General features: G+C 41.1%; 1 protein-coding gene across 1 annotated transcript; it reads right to left on the bottom strand.

Moving 5' to 3' along the window:
* Window positions 1–8,232: 8,232 nt before the first annotated feature.
* On the bottom strand, window positions 8,233–8,835 carry LOC118878254 (E3 ubiquitin-protein ligase rfwd3.S-like). The gene has a single exon (XM_036820128.2). The coding sequence runs from the start codon at window positions 8,833–8,835 to the stop codon at window positions 8,233–8,235; it is 603 nt and encodes a 200-aa protein (XP_036676023.2).
* Window positions 8,836–24,718: the final 15,883 nt, after the last annotated feature.

The raw sequence follows: 24,718 nt of genomic DNA, 5'->3' as shown, positions 1-24,718 counted from the left end.
CAGAAATTGCCCACCGGAACATGCGACAGTACTTCCAAAAGCGAATTCAACAGAAATTAAAATAAATTACTTTTTCACATAACGTAGATTATTAGTTTATTAGATTTAAAATAAAAATCAGTGATTTAAATACAAAAAGCAATAGGTCAATTTCATTTTAGTTTCGCTGCCGTTGCTGTGGGCGTGCGCAGATGGAAGCAGGTCGAAAGTAGTTGCCATTCACCAATGGAAATACCTTCGCCTTGCCCATCGAAGAATTCTTAAAATACCGAATAGTGGGATCATAGGCTAAAGGTAGATTTTCATTTCAAATAGCGGAATCTTGGAAAATATCGATAAAAACCATAAATTTTTTGGTTTTTTGCTGTTTTTTTCCGAAAATATAACGAAAATCAATAAATGTTTCAGACAAAAATGTTCCTTTTCCCATTTAGCGAAATATACAAGTAAAAAAATAAAATCAGGTACACACATACATGCCGAAGAAGGTAAAGCGCGGGTGGCAAAAATTTTTTAAACAAAAATCGCGGCGATTTTTTTTGCTTGCGATATTAGAAATGCTTGCTATATGATTTTTGTTAATACATTTTATTTCCGTTTTATAATTTGAATTTTACTTTGTTTTCTTACCTTTACTTTTTAACTACGACAACTGCAATGCTGTTGCCAACACTTACATTTTGCTTATACTTTTCATTTAGACTTCGTTATTTTAATTTCGTGTTCTTAAAAATGTTAATGCCATTCTCGTGTTTTGGTTGTACCATCACTAAAACAACGATACGCCGATATAACGACAAGCATTCGTGCGATATATCGGACAAAATGACGCAAGTGTGCTTCAACGGTTTATTATTTTCAAACCTTGTGAAAATGTAATCTTATTTAGCGATTTTAACGAAAACTCATAAATTAATTAAGTTAATATATTCGAAGATATTTACGAAAAACAGTTTTTACCGTTATTTTCCATGATACCGTTATTTGCGCCAACTTTGACTATTTTTCCCGTAATCATAACCCCAAATAACGTGGATATTGAAAGTTTGAACGATATCGGGCGTTAGAGCTAAACGGAAGTTCACCCAAATATACATTCATATATCGCGTAAAAGTCACTTCTGGACGATAAGAAGACGTAGTACACATTTTACAAAACCAAAAAGGGTCGGGATCGCATAGAAGTAACTTCTGAGACACTGAGACAAAAGAAAACAGGGAAGAAAGCTATAGTCGAGTACCTCGACTATCAGATATCCGTTACTCAGCTAATGGGACCAAAGGGAAATGGGGATATGCAAGCAGCAAAGCGAGATTGAAATGCGCCACCTACCGGCGGCAGACAGATTTAAGCGTTATGGGCGTTAGAGTGGGCGTGGGAAAAGTTTTGGATCAATCGATCAAGACCAACACATTTCAGTTAAAATTTTTATTCTAGCAGCAAAACTGTAGGAGCCACAGTTTTGGGCGGTTTGTGGGCGTGGCACTCTGCTGAAACAAACTTGCGCTGCGCAGGAATCTCAAGAATCTGCATGCCTAATCCCAGTATTGTAGCTTGTATAGTTTCCGAGATCTCAGCGTTCATACGGACAGACGGACGGACGGACAGACGGACATGGCTAGATCGACTCGGCTAGTGATCCTGATCAAGAATATATATACTTTATGGGGTCGGAAACGCTTCCTTCTGCCTGTTTCATTCTTTCCGACGAATTTAGTATACCCTTTTACTCTACGAGTAACGGGTATAATTAGTGGGGAAAACCAGGCGATAAAAGGGGGTCGCGATAATTTTCCGATCGTTCTTATGGCAGCTACATGATATAGTCGTCCGATTTTGATAAAATTAAATTCGAAATTCAGAACTACTTAAAAAATGTTATTTCCAAGCGTAGGAGGTTATATATTAAAAAACACCGATGCTAAAATTTGTTTCATATAATTTTCCCACCCACTTTTCGATCGTTCCTATGGCAGCTATATGATATAGTCGATTTTGATAACATTTAATTCGAAATTCAAAACAAATTAAAAAAAGTTATTTCCAAGCTTAGGAGGTTATATGGTAAAAAACACCAAAGATATAATTTTTTAAAATTTTTTTCCCGATTATTCCTATGGGAGCTATAAGATATAGTTGTCCGATCTGGCTGGTCCCGACTTATATACTACCTGCAAAAGATATTAGACTTTTGGGAAAGTTTCAGCCCGATAGCTTTTAAACTGAGAGACTAGACAGACGTCTAGTGTCCGTCCGGACATGGCTAGATCGACTCGTCTTCGACCACCCCCAACCTGGCTGCAAGCAAGATAAACCTACATGCAAAAACTGATCTGAAAGCACTCACAACAACGACAACAACGAATGTAATCAGCAACCAAAATGCATCAACTGCAAGGGCAACCACACATCCATGCACAGTGGTCGGGCTTGTATGGAGCCGCGGCCATAAATACTTCTAGATGTGCTATCGCTATGAAACTTTCAATATATAGTAAAAAAAATTACCAGATCGTACAACTATATCCTGTAGCTTCCTTGGGAACGATTTCCTCAGTAATTGCGCTTAAATTCATAAATTCAGGTTGATATTTTTACTGTAAGTTATGAAAAGAGCTAAAACTTCTTCAATTCTTGGTTCGGAAATTTATTTATTCCCTTGCAAATCAGATATCCGTAAAAGAGATGCAGCAGACTCATCTCTAATCTCAACCTCTGCTATGCGTCGGCGTTTCGTCCTATTCGAAATGTCTGCAAAATCCTTTTCTGGCCGTCCACGACTAATATTAGTTGCTTTTGGTGGCAAGCAGTATTTTATAATTAGCTGCTGAAAAATAAAAGAGTTTATGTTGAATTTTGCAATGGCAAATGTGCAGACGCAAGTTGTCGCAGCTGAAGTTAACATTTTTATAAACTAAACATTTTATTAAATAATATAATGTGTACTTTATTGGGGGGCAACGGAGGGAAAACACTTAAAACTTTACCTAAACTTTGTAATGGACAACAAATACAAACTAAAAACGACGCACTTCTCTAAAAATAGATATAGTCAAGACACAGCACAAAATATTTATATATTTACCTGTATAAATAAAGTATATACCACTATGAACAATATTCATTTGAGTTCTATTGATTTTACGGGTGTTTTATAATTAATTTGCCTTTTTTAAATTTGGGCTGTTGCACTTGACTGCTGGCAAATTGCAAATACGTAAACACGTGCTCGCTCTTTTCGTTCTATTTTTAGAGAGTCCCGTTACAATTGCCAAACAAACGGTATTGTGTCGTTAAGTTTGGACAATCAGCTGTTTGAAAAAGTGGGTTTCGTTGGAATACCTCAAAATCAATTTTTTGATTTATGGCCTATGGCAGCGACCACTGTGCCATGGACAGAAAATGCCCAATCTTTCTCAAAGCACAGGAACTAATAACCATCAGAATGACCCAAAAAGTAGACCACAAAACTGCCCGCTCCATATACTTCACACGTCACAATCCTATCCAAGAAACTTCATACTCCCAAACCCTAAAAAATCCATCACCAACAGAAAACCCCACCAGAGCAATTGAAACACAAATACATAATAAAAACGAAATCCATAAGAAACCAACCGCATTAGACGATTTTCTCAAAGAAGTGGACAAGAAATATGCAGAGATATCTAAGATAGTTCGAACCGCCACAGCCTACGACATATTCGATGAAGAAATGCGCTTACTTACCAATGACGACTTTCAAGAACCCTCGACATCAACAAACGACCGTGCACTCAAAAGCCAAACCAAAGAAAAATCCATCCAATCCAACCATCTAAAAACCTCAAAGAAAAAGAACAAAGACCAAGACTTTCGTTATAAAACAAACACAAAAGTTTCAATAAAATATGTTCTTAAAAATATTACAATGGAATATAAGGGGATATTTGAACCACTACAACCAACTACTAACACTCATCAAGATATAATCTCCACAAATTATCTCACTCCAAGAAACACACATACAATATTTTCACTACCTACCGACACCGATAAACTATATACTAACAAACATTGGATCTAACAGATTTGGAGGAGTAGCCCTGCTAATCCACAAGTCAATCCACTCAAAGTAACATCAATGAAGATGTAGAAGCAATAGCAGCAGAATTAAAACCAAAAGAAAACCTTAAAATATACTCCATATATATTTCACCCAACAAATCCTTTTCACGCAATAATCTGAATAACGTAAATAACATTAAAAACGAAACTGTCATAATAACAGGAGATTTCAACAGCTGGCACCAAAACTGGGGATCCACACACTCGAATTCAAGAGGAAAAACAATAGACAAGTTCATTGAACAGTCACAACTTGCCCTACTATATGACAAATCACCAACACACTTTACTACACACAACACCTTCACACACATTGACCTCAGCTTTCGTTCTCCCTCACTCACACCACTCAAAAAACTGAAATCTAATAGATGACCTTTTCGGAAGTGACCACTTCAAAATCATCATCACCCTTTTTCCAACCGAAACCACCATCAACAAAAAGACACCAATTTTACAAATAAAAGAAGTATACGGGGACAACTTTGCAATCCACACACATAACAACAACAACCTTTACCCTCCCTCAACCAACATAAATAAAGAAACGGCACTAATAAAAAAAAATTATAAGGAGCGCACACCACGCAATACCACAAACACTACCAAACCGACACTCACGCACAGTTCCCTGGTAGAACAAAACCCTAGCAGAGCTACACATAAAGAAAAAACAAACATGGAAAGCATTGAAAAGAAACACAACCCAAGAAACGATCATTGCTTACAGAAAAGCAAACGCGTTCCTGAAAAGGGAAATTAAAATTAGGAAAAGGGAATCCACAACCACTTACACATCAACCATTCAATCAAACACACCAACAACAAATATATGGAACAGCATTCGCTGATTTTGCGGTCTTAACCCAGCAAAACAAATACACTGCATAACAACCAACAATAACGTGACTACGAACGACAAAAGCCAAATCGCTAACCTGCTCGCACAACACTGGTCCCATCTCTCAAAAGACGCAAACTTCAGCCAAGAACTCACCTCCCATAAATACAACACAATAACCTTCAATTACATCCCAACCACAACTGCTATAAAAATTGACAAGCCCATAACCAAAATCGAATTTACCATTGCTCTCCAATCACTTAACGGTACAACACCAGGAATCAATAGAATATCATGCCCCATGATAAAAAACAGTTCACGATCAATAAAAAATAGAATACTTTCTCAACACATCTTCAACCACTACATACCTCATTCACACAAAACCGCCTGATCATACCAATTCTAAAACCTCAAAAGGATGAAACCAACATCTCATCATACCGACCCATCTAACTTAACTGCTGCCTGAATAACACTATGGACAAAATAATAGCGAACAGACTATAGTGGTTCCTTAACAACGAAAAACTTCTACACCCACATCAATTCGGTTTCAAAAAAAAAGGTTAATCGACTTCGGATAATCTGCTTTATGCAGATCACATCATCACGAAGTCGCTCAATACTAGGAAACATACCTCACTCATCTCTCTCGACTTCGCAAGAGCTTTCGATCGAGTAGGTACTCACTCAATAATTGACCAACTGATAAAATGGAAATGCGGCCACAAAATAATAAATTACATTATAAACTTCACCGAAAGCAGAAAGATAACAGTCCGAATAGGGACACACTACTCAAACATACACCCTTTGGAAAAATCCCGCAAGGATCCCCCATATCAGTGGTATTCTTTCTAATAGCATTCAATAAACAAGCCAACATCCTGACAAGATATAAACAGATCAAATTCAGCGCATATGCCGACGATTTCCTTTTGCTGGTAAATCTAAAAAATAAGAAAAACATTACCATCAACCTAAACCACCTCTTTAGGAAAATAGATGACTGGGGAAGTTACTCAGGCGCATCCCTGTCACAAACTAAATTTGAACATCTAAGTTAACAACAGCAATATTTGCGCATATTTTTCTCCGAAAATATTGCAACATTGTCAAGCACAAAGTTGCAGCCCAAGTTCAATAACATATAGTTCAATAACATAAACACGAGCATCCGGTCAGCCGCAACTAAGTACGGAATACGAATTCTGCAGACCCTGCAGATTCTGCAACCAAGCAATTTTGTCAACGCTACCAACGCCGCTGCCAGCGCCGCTGCCGCCGAAGCCGACGTCGCTGCCCCAACCCACAGCTTTAAATAGGGATCGCTATGTAGAGTAGAGTAGTTCCGATTTGTATCTCGAATAAATAAGACATCTTAATCCAATTTTTGAAGTTTTAATTATTTGGAAATTAACTTCTACACATATGTAGAAAACACGGATGCAAATGCGTAATTACAACACAGAATTCTAGCATAAAAAACGTAGCATCACTTAAAATACTCGGACTAACCATAAACAAGAAATACAACTGCAACTCACACATTGACACTCTCATACCATCACTCTCCAACAAACTTAACATCATAAAATGCTTGGCCAGCCCCAAATTTAACTGCAACACAAACACTCTACTAAACATCACAAAAGCCATACTTATATCTAAAATTGACTATGCACTTCGTACATATGGGTACGCCCCAAAAAACATACTAAACAAATTAAAAACCACACTAAACGCAGCTCTTAGAGCAGTCCTAGGTGCGTTTCGCACAACACTAACATATAATTTACTTTACGAATCCAGCCTTCCAACCATCGAGCAACGGCGAGACCAGCTTACAACCAAACTCTTTAAAAACCTCATTCGCTCTAAAGATACACCAATACACAAATTTATCAAACCAATAACCAGAAGAAAAAAATGGACCTCAACACTAGAACGAGCTATAGGAAATTGTCAACTTCTTAGCATACCCTTCCAACCAACAAAACTATACAAAACAAAACCGCCATGGCAACTACAAAAAAATTTAATCAACACCTCGCTACACAACTACAAAAAAACAACACCTCACCTGAAACATTCCAAAAACTTTTCAATGAAACAAAAGAAAACTACAAAAACCATACATTTATATACACGGACGGATCCCAACAAAATTCAAACACAGCCTTTGCTATAACCACCGAAACAGAAACACTGCACTACGGAAACCTGCCACCTTATTCATCAATCCTAACAGCAGAGATAACTGGAATCCTCGAAGCCATTAAAATTGCAAAAAGTAGGAGAGGAAAATTTGTAATCTGCTCTGACTCCTTAGGAGCGATCGAAGCAATCCGCAATCCACAAATCCTCAACAAATACCCAGCACACATCAGATCACAAATACAATCAAAACAACCTAAAATAAAACTTTTATGGACCCCAGGACACTCCAACATCAAAGGAAACGAACTCGCAGACAAAACGGCCAAAGAAGCAACGAAAATGCCACTTATATATACGAAAAACGAAAATATAAAAGACATAAACAAACTTCTAAAAAATCACCTAACGCAAGAAAAAGAAACCCTAATAAACAAATGCAACACATGGTACAAAAACATTAACACAAACAACACCCACATATCAACACTCTCTAACATAATTCAAGAAGAAATTACCAGAGTTGACCAAATCAAATTTATAAGACTCCGCCTTGGACATTCAATCATAACACACAAACACCTTCTCGATCCAAACACCTCTCGCAACTGCCCTCTCTGCCAATCAACTCCAGTTAAGATGGAACACATTTTAGATTCATGCCCAGCAATAGCCCAGGACAAGCAACTACTTTTTAAAAATCTCAAAGCCACCGACTACCTCATGCACCCAACAGCAGAAAATATAACTACTATGATAAATTTTCTAAAAAAAACAAACTTTTACAAATTAATCTAAAACCAAAATCTAAAATATTCTTAAATTAAGTTCACTTACTAAAAATTAGGTAGTCGAAGACCCCGCAGCTTGTACTACAACCCCCTATGTTAGTTTTAGTTTTGTAAACTTTTCTAACATCTTTAATAAATAAATAAATAAATAAATATTACTGTTTAGAAAATATATTCACTGGGCTATATCAGCTTATGATAAAAAAAAAATATACAATAAAACTTAAGCTGTAGTTTTGAATTTTCAAGAAAAGTATACAATAACCATAATCAACTATTTGTTTTAAAGGTATGAAAATATTCACTGTTCTTGGGGAGACCGATGTTGATCAAGGAGCAGCTTGTCCCAACGGAGCAGGCTGGGTAGCCACCAGGACAGGGAAGCCGAAGAGATAGCGCAGATCCTGATGACTCACTGGCTGCTTGCAGAGGGCGCAGTCTGTCCTGTGAACCAGGTGCTGGCGGATGCAGCAGTCCCCGAAAATATGGCCGCACTTCAGGGACACAATGCGATGGGGGCCTTCGGAATCCCAGGGCGAGAGGCAAATCGAACAGCTGTTCTCCTCGTGGATCCTGCTCAGCTCATCTTTCACCCCTTGCATTTCCTGGTGCAAATCATCCCGCTGATTGGCCATAACACCGATCTCCAAGTTGAGGTGTGTCTCCTTGGCTTCGTTATCTTGCATTTCCTGTTGCAACGTCTGCAACAGGGCATTCCTCTCGTTGGCCAATTCCTCCGAAATGCGCCTGGTGTCCGTCAGCTGTATGTTGCACTGCCGCAGGGCAGCTTTAATCTCGTCCCGCCGCTTGACCATCGCCTGGGTTCTTCTTTGCTCGTGGCGAAGTTCAGCGATCAAATCAGCACGATTCATCTTGGCGATTCTCCTATTTCGCGGGATCGCCTCCTCTTCCTCTCCTAAAAAATCCTCCATTGTTTTCTAGTTTTTTCTATGAGTAGCTATGAATACTTATTGTTTCAAACAAGTAGAGATGTCAAATGTAAGATTAATTAAATTAAATTATTGATATTGTTTTTAATATTTTTGAGTTAGTCACATTAAATTCTTGTACAGTCACCAGACGACGATAATTTAGAAGACCCTTTTGGGACAATAACACCAATACGATATTTTTAAAAATATTCGTCAATTTTAAAAAGGGAAGGAATTCAGTAAATTTAAGAAGTTCAATTTTGTGGACGTACATATACATTTTAACATTGTTATTATATTTTCAAATTGTTTTTTTCTAAACCAAAAAGCCCAGCTTGGCATCTTTATGAACCACCTGGCTGACTGTTATTCCTGGCAAAAATGTGCAGCTTCCACCAAGTCGTATACGTAATGTGCGTTGTAAAATTAGCAAAAGCTCTCACAAGCCCAAAACGGAAGGAGTTAAGACGGAAAAGAGGATGGGAAAAATAAGCGGAAGCAGGGGCAGAGGGCATTTCATAAAAACTGCTAACTTCCTAAACTGATTGTCCCCTCGCCTGATGGAGAGAAAGCTTCAAGTTGAATAGAAAATGGCAGCTGCAAAAGTTCTCTTCCGTCGTTTGTTGTCACTGTATTGGATCAACCTCGAACTTCTTTAGTCCGGTCCTGATGCGAATATTCCGCCCACACTTCCTGCGTCTCCTTTCTGGAGCCGCCAGAAAGAATGTACCATACTTTCCAATGACACTCACGCACGTTCCGTACTGCGTCGTTAGGGTCTCGATGACGGCGTAAGGGCCTCTTCTTCTTAAGTGAGTCCAAACATTTTAATATCTAGAGTTCACCTGGGATAGCAGCGCACTATAAACAGGGCAGCCGTTCGAGAGCATATAATATTCCGATTGAAAGCCCTTGTGTCGATAGTTTCCGCAGTCTACGACGTTCTTGCACTTTACCGCAATGTGGTTGTCCTGTCCGCACTGGCGGCAGACCAACTTGTCCTCCTCATATTTGCATCTAAGGCACGCATAAGTGCGAACCTGCGTACGGCATCGGTAGGAGAACCATTCGACCTCCAGCGTCACGTTTATCATGGCACCATTAGCAGATCACCAAGGCTAAACTCCAATCCTGATCATCATGGCGGTAATAATCTCCTCGTATCGGTTCATAGTAGTCTGAACACATCCCGCCGCGTAAGCGCTCGATATTTGATTTACCACCACCTTCATGTGGGTCGATCGGAAGTCTTCGAGCTCCGCAGCGATGGCATCATTTCCACTCTTCACCTTTTCCATGATGGAGACCGTCGGTTTGGCGGTGTTCATTACGCCCTCTGAAGCGCCCTCTTTCGCCACCTGGTGCACCATCCTTCGTTTTAGCAATTTTCGACGATGAGGGACGGCTCTCTGGTGGTACGTCCCAATTGTCATCTAAGATTTTTGACGCAATCTTAGCCCCATAATTGTCATCAAGGGCCATCATCTTAGCCCTCAAATTATCTCGTTGCATACGCAGAAATCGACTTTAAAAACGGAGCAAAAATTAAACAGGTATGAAAGCGAAAACGATTTGAATCCGACTGTGCACGCAGCTCGCCGGAGTGCCACCGACGATGCTGAGCCGCTGGACTGAGGCTTGCTTCAGGCCAGTACAAGAAGCTTACTTTGACGACAAAGAAGCAAAACTGGCGGGACTTCGTGGGCGGCACAGGAATGATCCATGAGGGCACGCCTACCGGATATGCCGAGGCCGGAAAAAGACAGCCGATCTCGGATGTCTTCGATCAAACGGCGCGTTCCCCGTAACCTGGCACGACTGCGCACATGTGCTCCTCTGCAACTTCTTCCCTGATGCGGAGTCGAGTGTCCAAGATGACATACCGATTCTCGAGGTGGCAACCTATGTCGCGAGGCTGAGAAGACTGCGATTTCCGGGTATGGATGGCATCACGGGCGGGATTGTCATGGAGGTATGGCGTGCCATCCCACAGCACCTGACGAAGCTGTACTCTCGGTGCATCTCGGAAGGATACTTTCCGGCCGAGTGGAAGCACCCGAGAGTGATACCGCTGGTAAAGGGGCCAGATAAAGACAGGAGCAATCCTGCCTCTTATCGTGGCATATGCCTTTTGCTAGTATTCGGAAAGGCGCTAGAAGGAATCATGGTGAATCGGCTGAAGGATGGGCTACTGGATGGCTGCAGATGGCAATTTGGATTCAGGCCTGGACGCTGCGTGGAGGATTCGTGGATGCACGCCAAAAACACCGTCGCCAACAGTCGTGAGAGGAGAGTCCTTGGAATCTTTGTCGACTTGCAGAACATGGTTTAGTACAGAAAAAAAGGCAATAAACAGCTCTCAAAAACCAAAGGCCACATAACATTGTCCACTTTTTTAAGTCTGTAGTAACGAAAAATAAACACAGTATTTTATAAAAAATATAATACATTTTCCCCCTGAATTCAGCTTATTTCTTGTTGATCCAGCTATTTTTGCACAAACAAAAATGACGCCACTGGTCCTGTCAGCAAGGAAATACTGGTCACTCCGGATCTGGAAATTATAGGAACTTTGACTTACAGAAGTTAGTTTAGTATGGAAAAAGTTACAATAAACAGTTCTCAAAAACAAAGGCCGTAGAACATTGTCCAATTTTTTCAGTCTGTAGTAATGAAAAATAAACACATTAGTTTATAAAAAATTTCATAAATTTTTCCCCTGAATTGTTTTTTTCAAAATGACACCACTGGTCCGCTCAGCAAAGATATACTGGTCAGGGAGCTGGAAATTATTTATCTGCTGGCCACTCCGGATCCGGTCATCCCTCCGACTTGTGTGACCTGGAAGACTTGGAAGAAACGATGCAACGTGCCGTGAATGTAACCCCTTCAATTGAGAACATGCCACGGGAAAGATCCGATTCCGACTGCGCAGATGGAAGCAGGTTACCAATGAAAATACCTTCCCCTTGCATATGTAAAAAACTTTTAAAATACCGAATTGTGGGATTATAGAGTGAAGCCAAATCTTCTTTTTTCGGTATTTCCAAATTCCATTATTCGATAATTTTGGTATTTTTCAGACAAATAAATTACAGGGATTTGCTTGGTTAAGAAGGAGTGGTCACGTTAGGATTTGAACGTTAACTTTAAACGTTATAACTCAAAAAGCTTCAACTAGCTCTTAAAATTAACTTATAAGTGGGTATAAAATTGTGGGTAATTAATAGTGAATTTTGCCATAAAATCAGAAACTTTTACTACGACTTAATAATATTTTGGTGCTGAATGATTTTAATTTTATAATCTCCGGCAGTCATTTCTTCATGTGCGTAATGGGCGTTTGTGTCGTGGCACCCATGCCATATACCAACTTTTTAGCTTTAATAGTTTCCGAGAACACAGGTCGGGTAAGGTTATAGGAACTTCGACTTGCAGAACATGGTTTAGTATAGAAAAAATGACAATAAACAGCTCTCAAAAACCAAAGGCCACATAACATTGTCCACTTTTTTAAGTCTGTAGTAACGAAAAATAAACACAGTATTTTATAAAAAATGTAATAAATTTTCCTCCTGAATTCAGCTTATTTCTTGTTGATCCAGCAATTTTTGCACAAGCAAAAATGACGCCACTGGTCCTGTCAGCAAAGAAATACTGGTCACTCCGGATCTGGAAATTATAGGAACTTTGACTTGCAGAAGTTAGTTTAGTATGGAAAAAGTTACAATAAACATTTTAAACATTGTTACATTTTTGGCTTTCCGAATTTCTTCTTTCACTTCGAGTCTTATCCACCCAATTAAGCCAGCTTTTGATGCATTTTAAGTCAATAGATCAGGTAGTCCCGCCGGCAAAATATAGTCCGTTAACGATACTCGCAATACGTGCAGGGGAAAGGGATAGCAATATCGTTGAAACACGTCAAGGGACTGAAGGCCGAACGATTAGGCAACCTACGGGACCTACCTTATGTAATTGTACCATGATCAGAGCTAAACTTTGCCATACATCCATATGATTGGATAATTCTTATTTGAAGTTTACAAACCAGCGAATAAAACAAGCCGAATATGGCGAAAATTCATGGAAAATTGATTTTATAGTGGACTAAATACCTACATCATATATTTAAAAGGTAAATAATTATAAAAAGAGTAATCTATTGAAATCAGATTTTTATAAATTCTTTAAAAGTTTTAAAATAATAACAAAATAAATGCTCTTTACCTTGTCTCTCTCTTATCGGCCAAAAAACGGAACTTTTAGAGTACACTATATATTAAATTTTCCGTTAGGGCTTGTTTTATTCGATGTAATGTAAACTTCAAGCTAGAACACATTAGGATTTTCTAACGGATTCACATATTTCGTCTTTGTCGAGCTCCTGCGCCGTCATTACCCTTACCCAATTACATTTATGTGTAGTTTAGCTCTGATCTATTGACTTTAAGATCGAACAAAAACACCTTTTAACGATGTAAAAAAAATTGAAACGGCCGCACATACAAAAGTTCTGATATCATAATTTGTGACGAAAAATAATTTTACATTCGGAAAAATAAAAACCCTTTCTAAAAATTACCCATTCGGACCGCTATAGAAAAATATTTTAGATTTTACACACACAGACATTTTCTATTGTAGCGTGTATTTTTGAATACCTTTTAAGCGTGGATCTTAACAATAACGTGTTATATACAAAAATGTAAGGAATCTCAAGAGCTGTAAAGATAAAAGTTTTAAAGACAACGTCGTTAGAGATGTTTTTTAGTAAATTAAAAAAAAAATTTTTTTTAAATGTTTCTTGTTATAATTTTGAAAATATTTTATTTAGACAAATTTCGTTTTGAGCGGCGTTTATAAAATTTCGAAATACCTTTACAACGTGGTATAGCCCAAGTCTGTTGCTTTAGTAGTACAGAAGATAGGGCCTTCCAAAATTTCGCTATTTATAGCTGTTTCCCGCTAAACTAGCAAGTTTTTCCAAAAGTGGTAGAACTAATGTTTCTTATATCGAGCTGTTTGGGACAAACTGACAAAACAATGTTAATTTTTCATTTTCACTAGTCCCCCAAAATCTAGTTTTGGGCATAACTTTTTTTTTTTTTTTTTTTTTTAAATCTTTATTTTTATTTACAATCTGTTTGTTTAAACAATAAGTAAATTGTATATGGCATAACTTTTGAATGGATTGTCGGAATTTTTCATGTGTCCCCTCCATCGACGCGTATTTTCAATAAAAAAAACAAGGAAGAACGCTATAGTCCAAAACCTCGACTATCAGATACCCGTTACTCAGCTAAAGGGACCAACAGGAAATGGAGATATGCAAGCAGCCAAGCGAGATCGAAATGCGCCACCTACCCGCGATCTCAATATATGGTTATGTGGGCGGAAGACAGATTTAAGCGTTATGGGCGTTTGAGTTGGCATGACAAACGTTTTTTTTTAATCAATCGATAAGTATTGACGAGACCAATACATTACAGTAAAGATTTTTAACCTAGTATGTAAATTGTGGGCGCCACAGGTGTGGGCGGCTTGTGGGCGTGGCATATTCGCGTAACAAACTTGCCCTGCGTAAAAAGCTACGGAATCTAAATCTGAAATCCCAATTCTCTATCTTTGAAAGTTTTCGAGATATCTGCGTTCATATTTAAGATTTTTTTAAGTTTGTGGGCGTTAAAGTGGGCGTGGCACCCTGCTGAAACAAACTTGCGCTGCGCAGGAAGCTCAGGAATCTACATACCACTTTCTAGCTTTTGTAGTTTCTGAGATCTCAGAGTATACCCGGACGGGCAGACAGACGGACAGACGGACATGGCTAGATCGACTAGGCTAGTGATCTTGATCAAGAATATATGTACTTTATGGGGTCGGAAACGCATCCTTCTACCTGTTACTCTACGAGTAACGGGTATAAAAACTGGTTAAAAAATCAAAAAATGATGCTGCTTAAATTTACAACAGACATGTTGAAAAGAGTTATTCCCCCAAAGGGAGCAAACAAGTATTGATATAATATTTAGTCGACAACTCATCGGTAGGAACTGCATAGTTTTTTAAAAACTGAAAAATTTTACTTCTCTATTGATATGCCTCACAATATTTTTAATGTCAATGAAACGGTTTTCCTTATTAACAAAATTAAAAAGAAAGAAAATGTTTAATTTTTTGAAGGGAAAATTATTATAAACTTACAACCACTTTTCAATCAACCTTATAATCTAACAAATTGAAATTTTTAAAGTAGTGAGATTGTAACTGATAAAAGTATTAGCTTTAACCTTAGCGATATAAAAAACAAAGCAATAATTTTAAAAAACACACAAAACACTTTCCCTATTTTTCCGTGCGTGTGTAAAATAAAAACATTGATTTTAACACCGGTGCAGGTAAGTATTAACTGTATCATTAAATTTTTATTTATATTGTAAAACTAACTTTTTCATAAAGAACTAAAAAAGTGTAATTTGCATGGAAACTAAAAATTTCTAAAATTTTGTGGCAAATAGTTTTTTGAGTGTATACATTTTACACAATAATAACTTTTATTTTCTAGGAAATTCTTATCCGTCTCAGTTCGACGCAATTTCACCCCATAGCAAGTGTATATTTCTATAAAAATATATTTCCAGTCTTAATAATTATTGACAAATTTTCAGATTACCTCTTTGAAAGGATTTTGAAGGAACTGGAAATGCGTCGACTCAGGGAAGAGCAAACATTAAAACAATTGGAGAAAAGTAGGCGCAGGGAGGAAGGGACACAAAAGCTGTTAAAAACGCTTACGGAGTACGTCTTTATGGTCCGTGGCGAAGAAAGGCAACTAAAGTCCCTACCTGTTATGGAGCCTTCAAGCTTCAAATTCTGCCCATCGAAACCCTTCCCAATTTTCAGGATTTCGAACAAAAACTTTTAAATGATTATGAAATGCGGAGAGAACTGGTAATTTACTTATATTGTATGTCGTTTACGGTTACCTGATAAATAATATGTTTGCCTTTTTCTATAAATAAAAACTAAAAATGGTCGGAGGACACGATGTTCCCACTTTTACAAGGCTGGATATTAAAGCCGTTATTTCGGACAAGCTAGCTGTGAACATAACGTGCCGGGGATCTCTGTGTAAACCCAGCATCCAAATATTCTCCACATATGTGATTAATAGAGGTAATGCCAAGTTAATTTTTTTTTTTACTGAATAAAACCCCATTTTTTTCTGTTTCTTTTAGACGTGGCTTTTAGTAAATTTCCAATATCAACAGAGCTGGACATAAACAAAGTTATTTAACATGCCAGGGACCGTATCTACAAGCGGCAAAAGCCCAGATAAAAAATAAAGGCAAAATAAGTTAAATAAGTCAAATGAATATTTTTTATTTGTAGATTTTCCAATTGCGAAAGGATCTTCTAGGCATCATCTACAAGCGTTAAGCTGTAAAGTCACTTCTGGGATACTTTCAGAAAGGACTTTGGCGATATCGCATTCCACTTCGGCGACACTTCTCGACAGAAGTAACGCAGAAGTGTCGCCGAAGTGGCTCATTTCTTCCCGACGGGAGTCACTTCCGCGATCCGAGTGCGATATCGCGGACGATCGTTTTCATCTTCTAGAAGTCACTTATTAGTGCCTTCCGTGATAGAAAATGCGGGCGTTAGAGTGGGCGTGAAAAACTTTTTTAGGTCAATCGATAGGTATTGACGATACTAAATTTCAGCTAAATTTCTTTTTCTAGCATTAAAACTGTGGGCGCCACAGTTTAGCACGGATTGTGGGCGTTAGAGTGACACTTTGCTAAAATAAACTTGCGTTGCATAATAGTCTATAGAATCTGCATGTCTCATCCCAATTTTTAGCTTTTGTAGTTTCCGAGATCACAGCGTTCATACGGACAGACGGACAGGGCTAGATCGGCTCGGCTGGTGATCCTGATCAAAAATTTATGGACTTTATGGGGTCGGAAACGCTTCCTTCTACCTGTTACATACCTTCCGAAGAATATAGTATAACCGTTTACTCAACGAATAACGGGTAAATTTATTAAATTCTTGGTAATCAATTTTTAGTTTTGGACATACCTTTTGATTGTTGTACCCTCGTTATGACCGAACCATCACCTCTGATTTTCAATTCTGCGGCTATATATAGTTGTCAATTTTAAAGGCCGACTTCCCAATGCGGTCGCTAGACTATTTAAAGGAGGTGGACTGTGAGTCTTAAGGTCCAGTCCATGGCAAACAGGTATGCCCTTCATATTTAAGATAATTTTCTAACATATTTCTTCCCTTTTTTAAAGAAAAATGAATTTCAATCTGCACGAAATGAAAAATGTGCCAACGCCATCCGAGGAGAGTAGGTTTGCAGGGCTGGATGGACGGATCCAACGCCTGGAGGAAGTAGTCCGCGCGATGGGGAGTGAGGTCAACAAAATGCGGTCTGATATGGCGGAGTTGAAAGCCGTGAACTCTGCCATTCTCGACTCACAGGCACAAGTGTTGGCTCTCTGGAGAAAAATGGCACCAGTCGAGCCAATTTTAAAGACCGACTTCCCAATCCGGTCGCTAGACCATTTAAAGGAGTACGATAAGATATACGGAAAAATGAAAAAATATGTAAGTTTTCAAAATCGAAGCGTTCACGGACATACTTTAACAGCAATAACAACTTACATTAAAATTCGGAAATAATACAAAATTATATTTCTTATATCAAAAGTTTACAACGCAATGTAGGAGAAGATAATTTTATGGGGCTGGAATCTTCTCCTACATTGCGTTGTAAATTTTGATTTAAGAAATGTAATTTTGTATTATTTCCGAATCTTAATGTGATTTGTTAATCATATTTTCTAGTATGTTGTGACGTTTCGCACCCGATCGTCAAAGTTGAGCAGAAGTCTACTCTGGGGGTCTTTCACACACTTTGTAATAAAAACTCGGAAATATGTTGAACTTCACCAGTTGTATTCATTTGTATACTTTCAATCTTTGACTTATTGCTAAACTTGATTTACAAATTAGGAAATATAAAAGCTCGGTAATAAACGCGACCAGCTTCTCCTTATGTCTTCTTCGTAGTGTAGTGCTGCTAACATTTGCAGCAGAAATCTAACATTCGCTGTTAAAACTGCTGTTGTCCACTGCTTCTCAGAGTCGCCAGAAAACAGCTGTCCAGCTTCTCCTAATCGACAGAAACACCCGTTCATAGTAATTTTTATATTTTTATTTCAGGTACCGCTCTTTAAATCCATTTTGGGGAATAATTTGATAAAAAACTTGGACCAAATAATAAGCCCTGAAGTAATCATTCAATTGAATTACAGTGGGTCTAGACATAAATATGGACTTGCAAATTTCCATAATTTGAATTCAGTCTTGCAAGGTACGTCCATTTTTATGATTAAAAACTTTGTGACGTTTACTTTGTAATAAACAGGAGCCAATATTAGAAATAATATATTACATTATAAATATTAACCAAAGCTAATAATTTTAAATGTGCTTATATCTTTGCAGAGTCACAAATAAGGGAAGGGTATGCCTTATTGAACTATGTAAAAGACATCCGGTTGACCTTCGTGAGGCAAAAGAATAAAATTTATAAAGAAAAAAGCGCCCTAAGGAAGGCCAACCCGGAACCAGGAGTAGAGCCCGAGAGCGATTTTGATTGAAAATAAATAAATAAAAATTTTAAATTTTAATCCAGTTTTAGTATTCCTGGGGAAAACTTCCAGATATTTGATTTTTGAATGCTTCTCATACGCAGCCGGTCCAGGATGTGGACACCTCCGTGGGACCGGATGAGTTCATGATGGAGCTGAAGAAGAAAAACTTCGACGAGATGACGCTCAAGGAGTTCCAGAAGGCGGTAGTCCTGATTAGATTAGATTAGCTGCAGATGGCACCGCAGTAAATGTGACTCTGGAGGTAGATGACCAGGCGCTAGCCGTTCTCGACGGCGGGAGAGTCTACATAAAGTGGTTCTCCTACCACTGCCGCTCTCAGGTGCGCATCTACGCGGGCCACCGATGCCTTGGGTTTGAACATAAGGTCAGCGAGTGTCGGTACGCCCGAGAGAAGCAGGTCTGCCGCCAGTGTGGGCAGTACGACCGCGTCGCGTCGCATTGCAGAAATGCGGGGGACTGCCGTCTTTCTTTTCATAATTATAATTTAGTTATAGTTTTAAATAAAAATCAGGGATTTAAGTACAAACAAGGAAGAACGCTATAGTCGAGTACCTCGACTATCAGATACCCGTTACTCAGCTAAATGGAGATATGCAAGCAGCAAAGCGAGATTAAAATGCGCCACCTACCGGCGGTATACAGATTTAAGCGTTATGGGCGTTAGAGTGGGCGTGGGAAATTTTTGGATCAATCGATAGGTATCGACGAGACCAATACATTTCAGTTAAAATTTTTTATCTAGCATGAAAATTGTGGGCGTAACAGGTTTTTGCGGTTTGTGGGCGTTAAAGTGGGCGTGGCAAACATTTTTTTGGGTCAATCGATAGGTATTGATGAGAACAATACATTTCAATTTAAATTTTTATTCTAGCATCAAAAATGTAGGAGCCACAGTTTTGGGCGGTTTGTGGGCGTTGGAGTGGGCGTGGCACATTGCTGAAACAAACTTGCGCTGCGTAAGAAGCTCAGGAATCTGCACGCCAAATCTCAATAGCCTAGCTCCCATAGTTTCCGAGATCTCAGCGTTCATCCGGACAGACGGACAGACGGACATGGCTAGATCGACTCGGCTAGTGATCCTGATCAAGAATATATATACTTTGTGGGGTCGGAAACGCTTCCTTCTGCCTGTTACATACTTTCCGACGAATCTAGTATACCCTTTTACTCTACGAGTAACGGGTATAAAAATCATGATCGGATGCCATTTTAGTTCCGCCGGCGCATTTTTGATTATAAGCCCTCCAATGTAGAACATGCCTCGCGAATGGTCCGATTGCGACTGCGCAGATGGAAGCAGGTTGAACAGAGTGGCTTTTCAGCAATGAAAAACATTGGCGTTACCTGTCGCAAAATCCCTAAAATACCGAATTGTGGGATTCGGTATATTTCGTATTTAGAAATGAGTAAAACTGATTTCCATTACTCGGTATTTCTTATATTTGGTATTTAGCATGTAATAGACCGTTTTTTGGGTTACATTTTTTTTTGGCGGAAATGTGTTTACATGTATAAGTACTACTACTAAGTAATTATTTATATTATTAAAAATTATATTTGTTGTTTAACATCTGTTTCTCCGGTAGTTCGATTGACTTTATTTATTTTGTATTTATATATCTGAAACATCTTTTCAATATTTTTCGGAGGAGATGTAAGTAAACCCTGTTAATCAGGAAGATTTGGGAGGCATAGTTTTAGATCAGGGCGACTTAAATTATAAATTAAAGAAATGTTTTATAAAGCATAAGCCCATTCGTAGTTGTGCGAAAGATTTCATCAAAATTTTAAATGAAGAAAATGTAAATGTAAATTTAGGGCGGATTTAATTTACACAAGTAAAACACAAATGCCATACAAATATATTATATATAATATATATTAGATATAAATCAAGCTAATTAATATACTTGAATAATTTTGAACGAAAGGGAATACGGTTCCAATTCCGTAACCTGTTGAGTATCCGTTTGTTATTAAATATGGGCCTCGTGCTCATCCTGGCAACAGGAACGACCATAAAGAAGCCGTCGAGAGATATCGGAAGAGTTTTCTTTTCTGTTTTATAGCCGTACTACCATGGAAGTCTTTCGCAGAGAGATATGGTAGATGGGCTAGAAGAGCATGACATATACTGTTGTGTCGATATTTTCTCCTCGGACCTTGAAAATTTATGGTGGGGACACGCAAACTTCTCAACAGGCCGTACCAATATCCGCAGCTGGTCTCCAAGGTGAAGAGTCTCTAGTCGATAGAATAATGTAGGTAAGGGAAGTCGGCAAATTAGATCCGTAACTTCGGGATAAGGATTGGCTCTGAAGATTGAGATAGTCGGGCTTGATTGGGAAACAATAACATGGTTTATGTGCTCGTTCTGGGTAAATAGAGTGTCTGGCATTTATGTTGGTCACTTGTTCCCCGGATAGTTTAGTTACGTAGCCAATTGTGGAACTTTCTTGCTAAAATTTTTAAGAATACTAATTGGGTTAAACCAATTAGTTCTTATTAATTATAACGATTATCAATTAACAATCAATTCAGAACTGGCACGGACTTGGGGAATCCGACTGACTAATTAAAACAAAGCATTGTGATGGCCCTAGCGGGTGTTGACACAATGTGATTTCTGCCCAGTGCTCTGAATGTCAAAGTGAAGAAATTCAAGTAAGCGCGGGTCAACGGCGGGCAAAAAAAAAAAAAAAAAAATAGCCAAATGCCTCGTCATCTGATTAGTGACGCGCATGAATGGATTAACGACGGACGTGTGTTTTTTCGTGGTCCCAATCAGTTCGTCATATCTTGAGAAGTACTTGGTGTACAAAGTCAAATTTTGCGTTAAAATTCGTGCCTTAAAGAAAGGAATACGGTGGTGCAAAAATATTTGCGGAAAATCAGCGACGAACGCGGAAATCGGCGTTTTCCTTTTGGGAAAATTCCACACGTGCTCGCGCCGCGTGTGCTTAGGAGAGCGCTTTCGAGAGAGCGCTTTCGTGAGAGAGCTTTCGCGAGAGTGCAGGTGTTCCCTCTCCCGCGCGTGATTTCTCTCGCGCATCAGCTGTGCGTGTACCGCCTAAGCTTTCTTATCGGGTAAGTGAGCTTGCTCTAGGAAAAGTTTAGAGGGTAGGTGGGCGATGGCTCCATCTCCGATGGAGACGGAGGGTGGATGCTCGGGCAGTGAATCTGCCAGCAGTCGAGGTAGCGTCAGTGTCGGACGAAAAGGCCGTCCGAAGGGGAAGCGTGGACGAGGTGCTGCCGCACGGGATGCCTCGCAGGCAAAAATTGTTGCCGTGGATGGAGTTGGAGGCGGGCCAGAGCCCCTTGTAGAGGAGACGCTCTCCTCTCTGGAGATGCCGCCGCCGCCCGCTCCCGCTGCTCGCGCTGCTTCTGCCGACGCCGACGTCGCTGCTAGTGCTGCCGTCGCTGCTAGCACTGCCGTCGCTGCTAGCGCTGACACCGATGCTAGCGCTGACGCCGCTACTGCTGCCGCTGCTGGAGACGCTGCAAAACATGACCACGCCATGGAGGTGGTGAGGGGTGGCCCCGGACGGATTTCCGCGGAAGTCGCGAAAATTCGGACCGAGGTCATACTCGATACCAGCGTCATCGTGAGGAGCTCCACCAGGGAGCTCCTGCTCGTCGTGGCCAAATATGAGGCCCTTATCTCGGCGCTCACGCTGCGCAACGCGGTCCTGGAGGACAGACATCGGCAGTCTAAGAAGGCACCACCGCCGCCGCCGCCGCCGACTACCCAAGCTCCTGCCCCGCGGATGCCCTCTGCATATGCTTCGGCATATCCAAGCCTCCCGATGCCATCCGCCGTCCCGGTCCCGATGCCGCGAAAACCGCGCGAGACCTGGTCGGCCATCGTCCACAGTTCCGACCCGAAAATTTCGGGTAAGGAGCTGGCGGACAAAGTCAGGAAGGAGATTGCTCCCTCGCTAGGAGTGCGTTTGCACGAGGTGAGAGGGCTGTCGCGTGGCGGTGCCATCATCCGCACCCCATCGTCCGGCGAGATACAGAAGGTGGTCGCGAACAAAAAGTTTGTAGAAGCTGGCCTAGAGGTCAAACAAAGCCCAGCGCAAACGCCAAAAATAGTGGTCAGCAACGTTGACACTGCAACGCCGCCGGATGAGTTCATGAGCGAGTTGTACAAAAACAACTTCGCTGACAAGATGACTCTGGAATTGTACAAAAAGCAGGTGCGACTGGAGAAGTCGTGGTCGCAGGCGGACGGCGCCACAGTTAATGTGACGCTGGAAGTCAGCACCACGGCCCTCGACGTGCTCGACGGCGGAAAGGCCTATATTGGCTGGTTCGCCTACAATTGCCGGGCGTTGGTGCGCACATACGCGTGCCACAGATGTGTTGGTTTTGACCACAAGATAAAAGACTGCCGATACAAGGAGAATGTCTGCCGGCAGTGCGGACAGACTGGCCACAGTGCGCGAGCGTGCCAGAACCCGGTGGACTGCCGGAATTGCCGCTTTAAGGGCTACCAGTCGGGGCACCACATGCTGTCCCCTGGATGTCCGGTATACGCGGCGGTGCTTGCAAGGGTGAACTTTAGACATTAATGTTTAGGTTCATCCAAGCTAACTGTGGTCGAGGACGAGCTGCTACCATAGAGCTCGGAGTCCCGTTGCTTGAAAGCAAGAGTCTGTTCGCACTGGTGCAGGAGCCTTACGTGAGCGTCGAGAGGATAAATGTGTTGCCGGATGGAGTGAGGAGTTTCGTTGATCAACGAGGGAAGGCAGCCATTTATGTGAACCAACAGGATGTCATCTGCATGCCAGTGGAGCCACTCACCAACAACTACGGTGTGTGTGTGTACATAAAGGGGAGTTTTGGCTCAATTTTCGTTTGCGCCGCATACTGCCAGTTCGATAGCGATGAGGATTATAGCCTCCAGTCGTATCTAGCGTACTTGGAAGCTGTCCTGCTGCTGGCCAGCAGTACTCCAGCAATCCTTGGACTCGATGCGAACGCAGCATCCCCCATGTGGCTTAGCAAACTCCCTCCCCACGCGGAGGGACTAGCTAACTACTCTCGGGGTGAGCTGCTGTCCGAGTGGATACTGACGAAGGGAGCGGTGGTCTTGAACCAACCCAGTCGGAGCTACACGTTTGACAACAACAGATCGCACAGCGATATCGACGTGACACTCGCCAACTTCGCAGGAGATATGCTAGCCACATATGAATGGAGAGTGGACGAGTGGGAGTTGAGTGACCACAACATTATTTCTGTTGTGGCCAACCCAACGACTGACACAGCCGTTGAGAGCCTAGCTCCGGTACCGTCCTGGAACTTCTCCAATGCACGTTGGCGTCTGTTCGAACTGGAATTGGTGAATAGGGCAGCCGAAATTCCGGAAGACTTCCAAGTATCGCCGCTGGACCAACAAGTCTCCACACTTCGCAGGATGGTGCACGATGTGTGCGACCTTGCGTTGGGTAGGAGAACGCCCGGACCGCCGAGAACGAGGGTAGGTTGGTGGACCGCTGACCTCTGCGCAATGCGCCGCCAAGTCAGGAGACTCAGGCGCCGTCTTCAGGATGCCAGACGCCATCACGATGATGACGTGGCCGAGCAGATTGTGGTCGAGCTGAGGCATGCCACAGCCGACTACAAGAAGCTCATCGTGAAGACCAAGGAGGACAGTTGGAGACGCATCGTGGGAGAGAACTCGCACGATCCCTGGGGGCGCGTCTACAAGATGTGCCGAGGTCGCAAGAGACGGACGGAGATTGGGAGCCTCCGCGTGAATGGCGAGCTGGTCACCAATTGGGGTGACTGTGCGCGTGTGCTCCTCCGCGGAGGAAATCCCACCGCCCCTGAATGTCTCAGAAGTTGATGCTTGTGTCGCCAGGTTGAAGAGCAAACGCTCGCCTGGCATGGACGGTATCAACGGGACGATTTGCAAGGCTGTGTGGCGCGCTATACCTCAGCATCTGACGGCGCTGTATTCAAGCTGCATCCGGTCGGGGTATTTCCCTGCAGAGTGGAAATGCCCGCGTGTCGTGGCTCTGCTCAAGGGGCCCGAAAAGGATAAGTGCGAACCGTCGTCGTACCGTGGGATTTGCCTGCTGCCGCTTTTCGGCAAGGTGCTCGAGGCCATTATGGTGGATCGTGTGAGGGAAGTTCTTCCGGAAGGCTGCAGATGGCAATTCGGATTTCGCCAAGGACGCTGT

Source organism: Drosophila suzukii, chromosome X (assembly GCF_043229965.1).
Source record: "Drosophila suzukii chromosome X, CBGP_Dsuzu_IsoJpt1.0, whole genome shotgun sequence".
In the NCBI taxonomy this organism is placed as follows: domain Eukaryota; kingdom Metazoa; phylum Arthropoda; class Insecta; order Diptera; family Drosophilidae; genus Drosophila; species Drosophila suzukii.
This window is presented reverse-complemented; position numbering and strand designations above follow the sequence as displayed.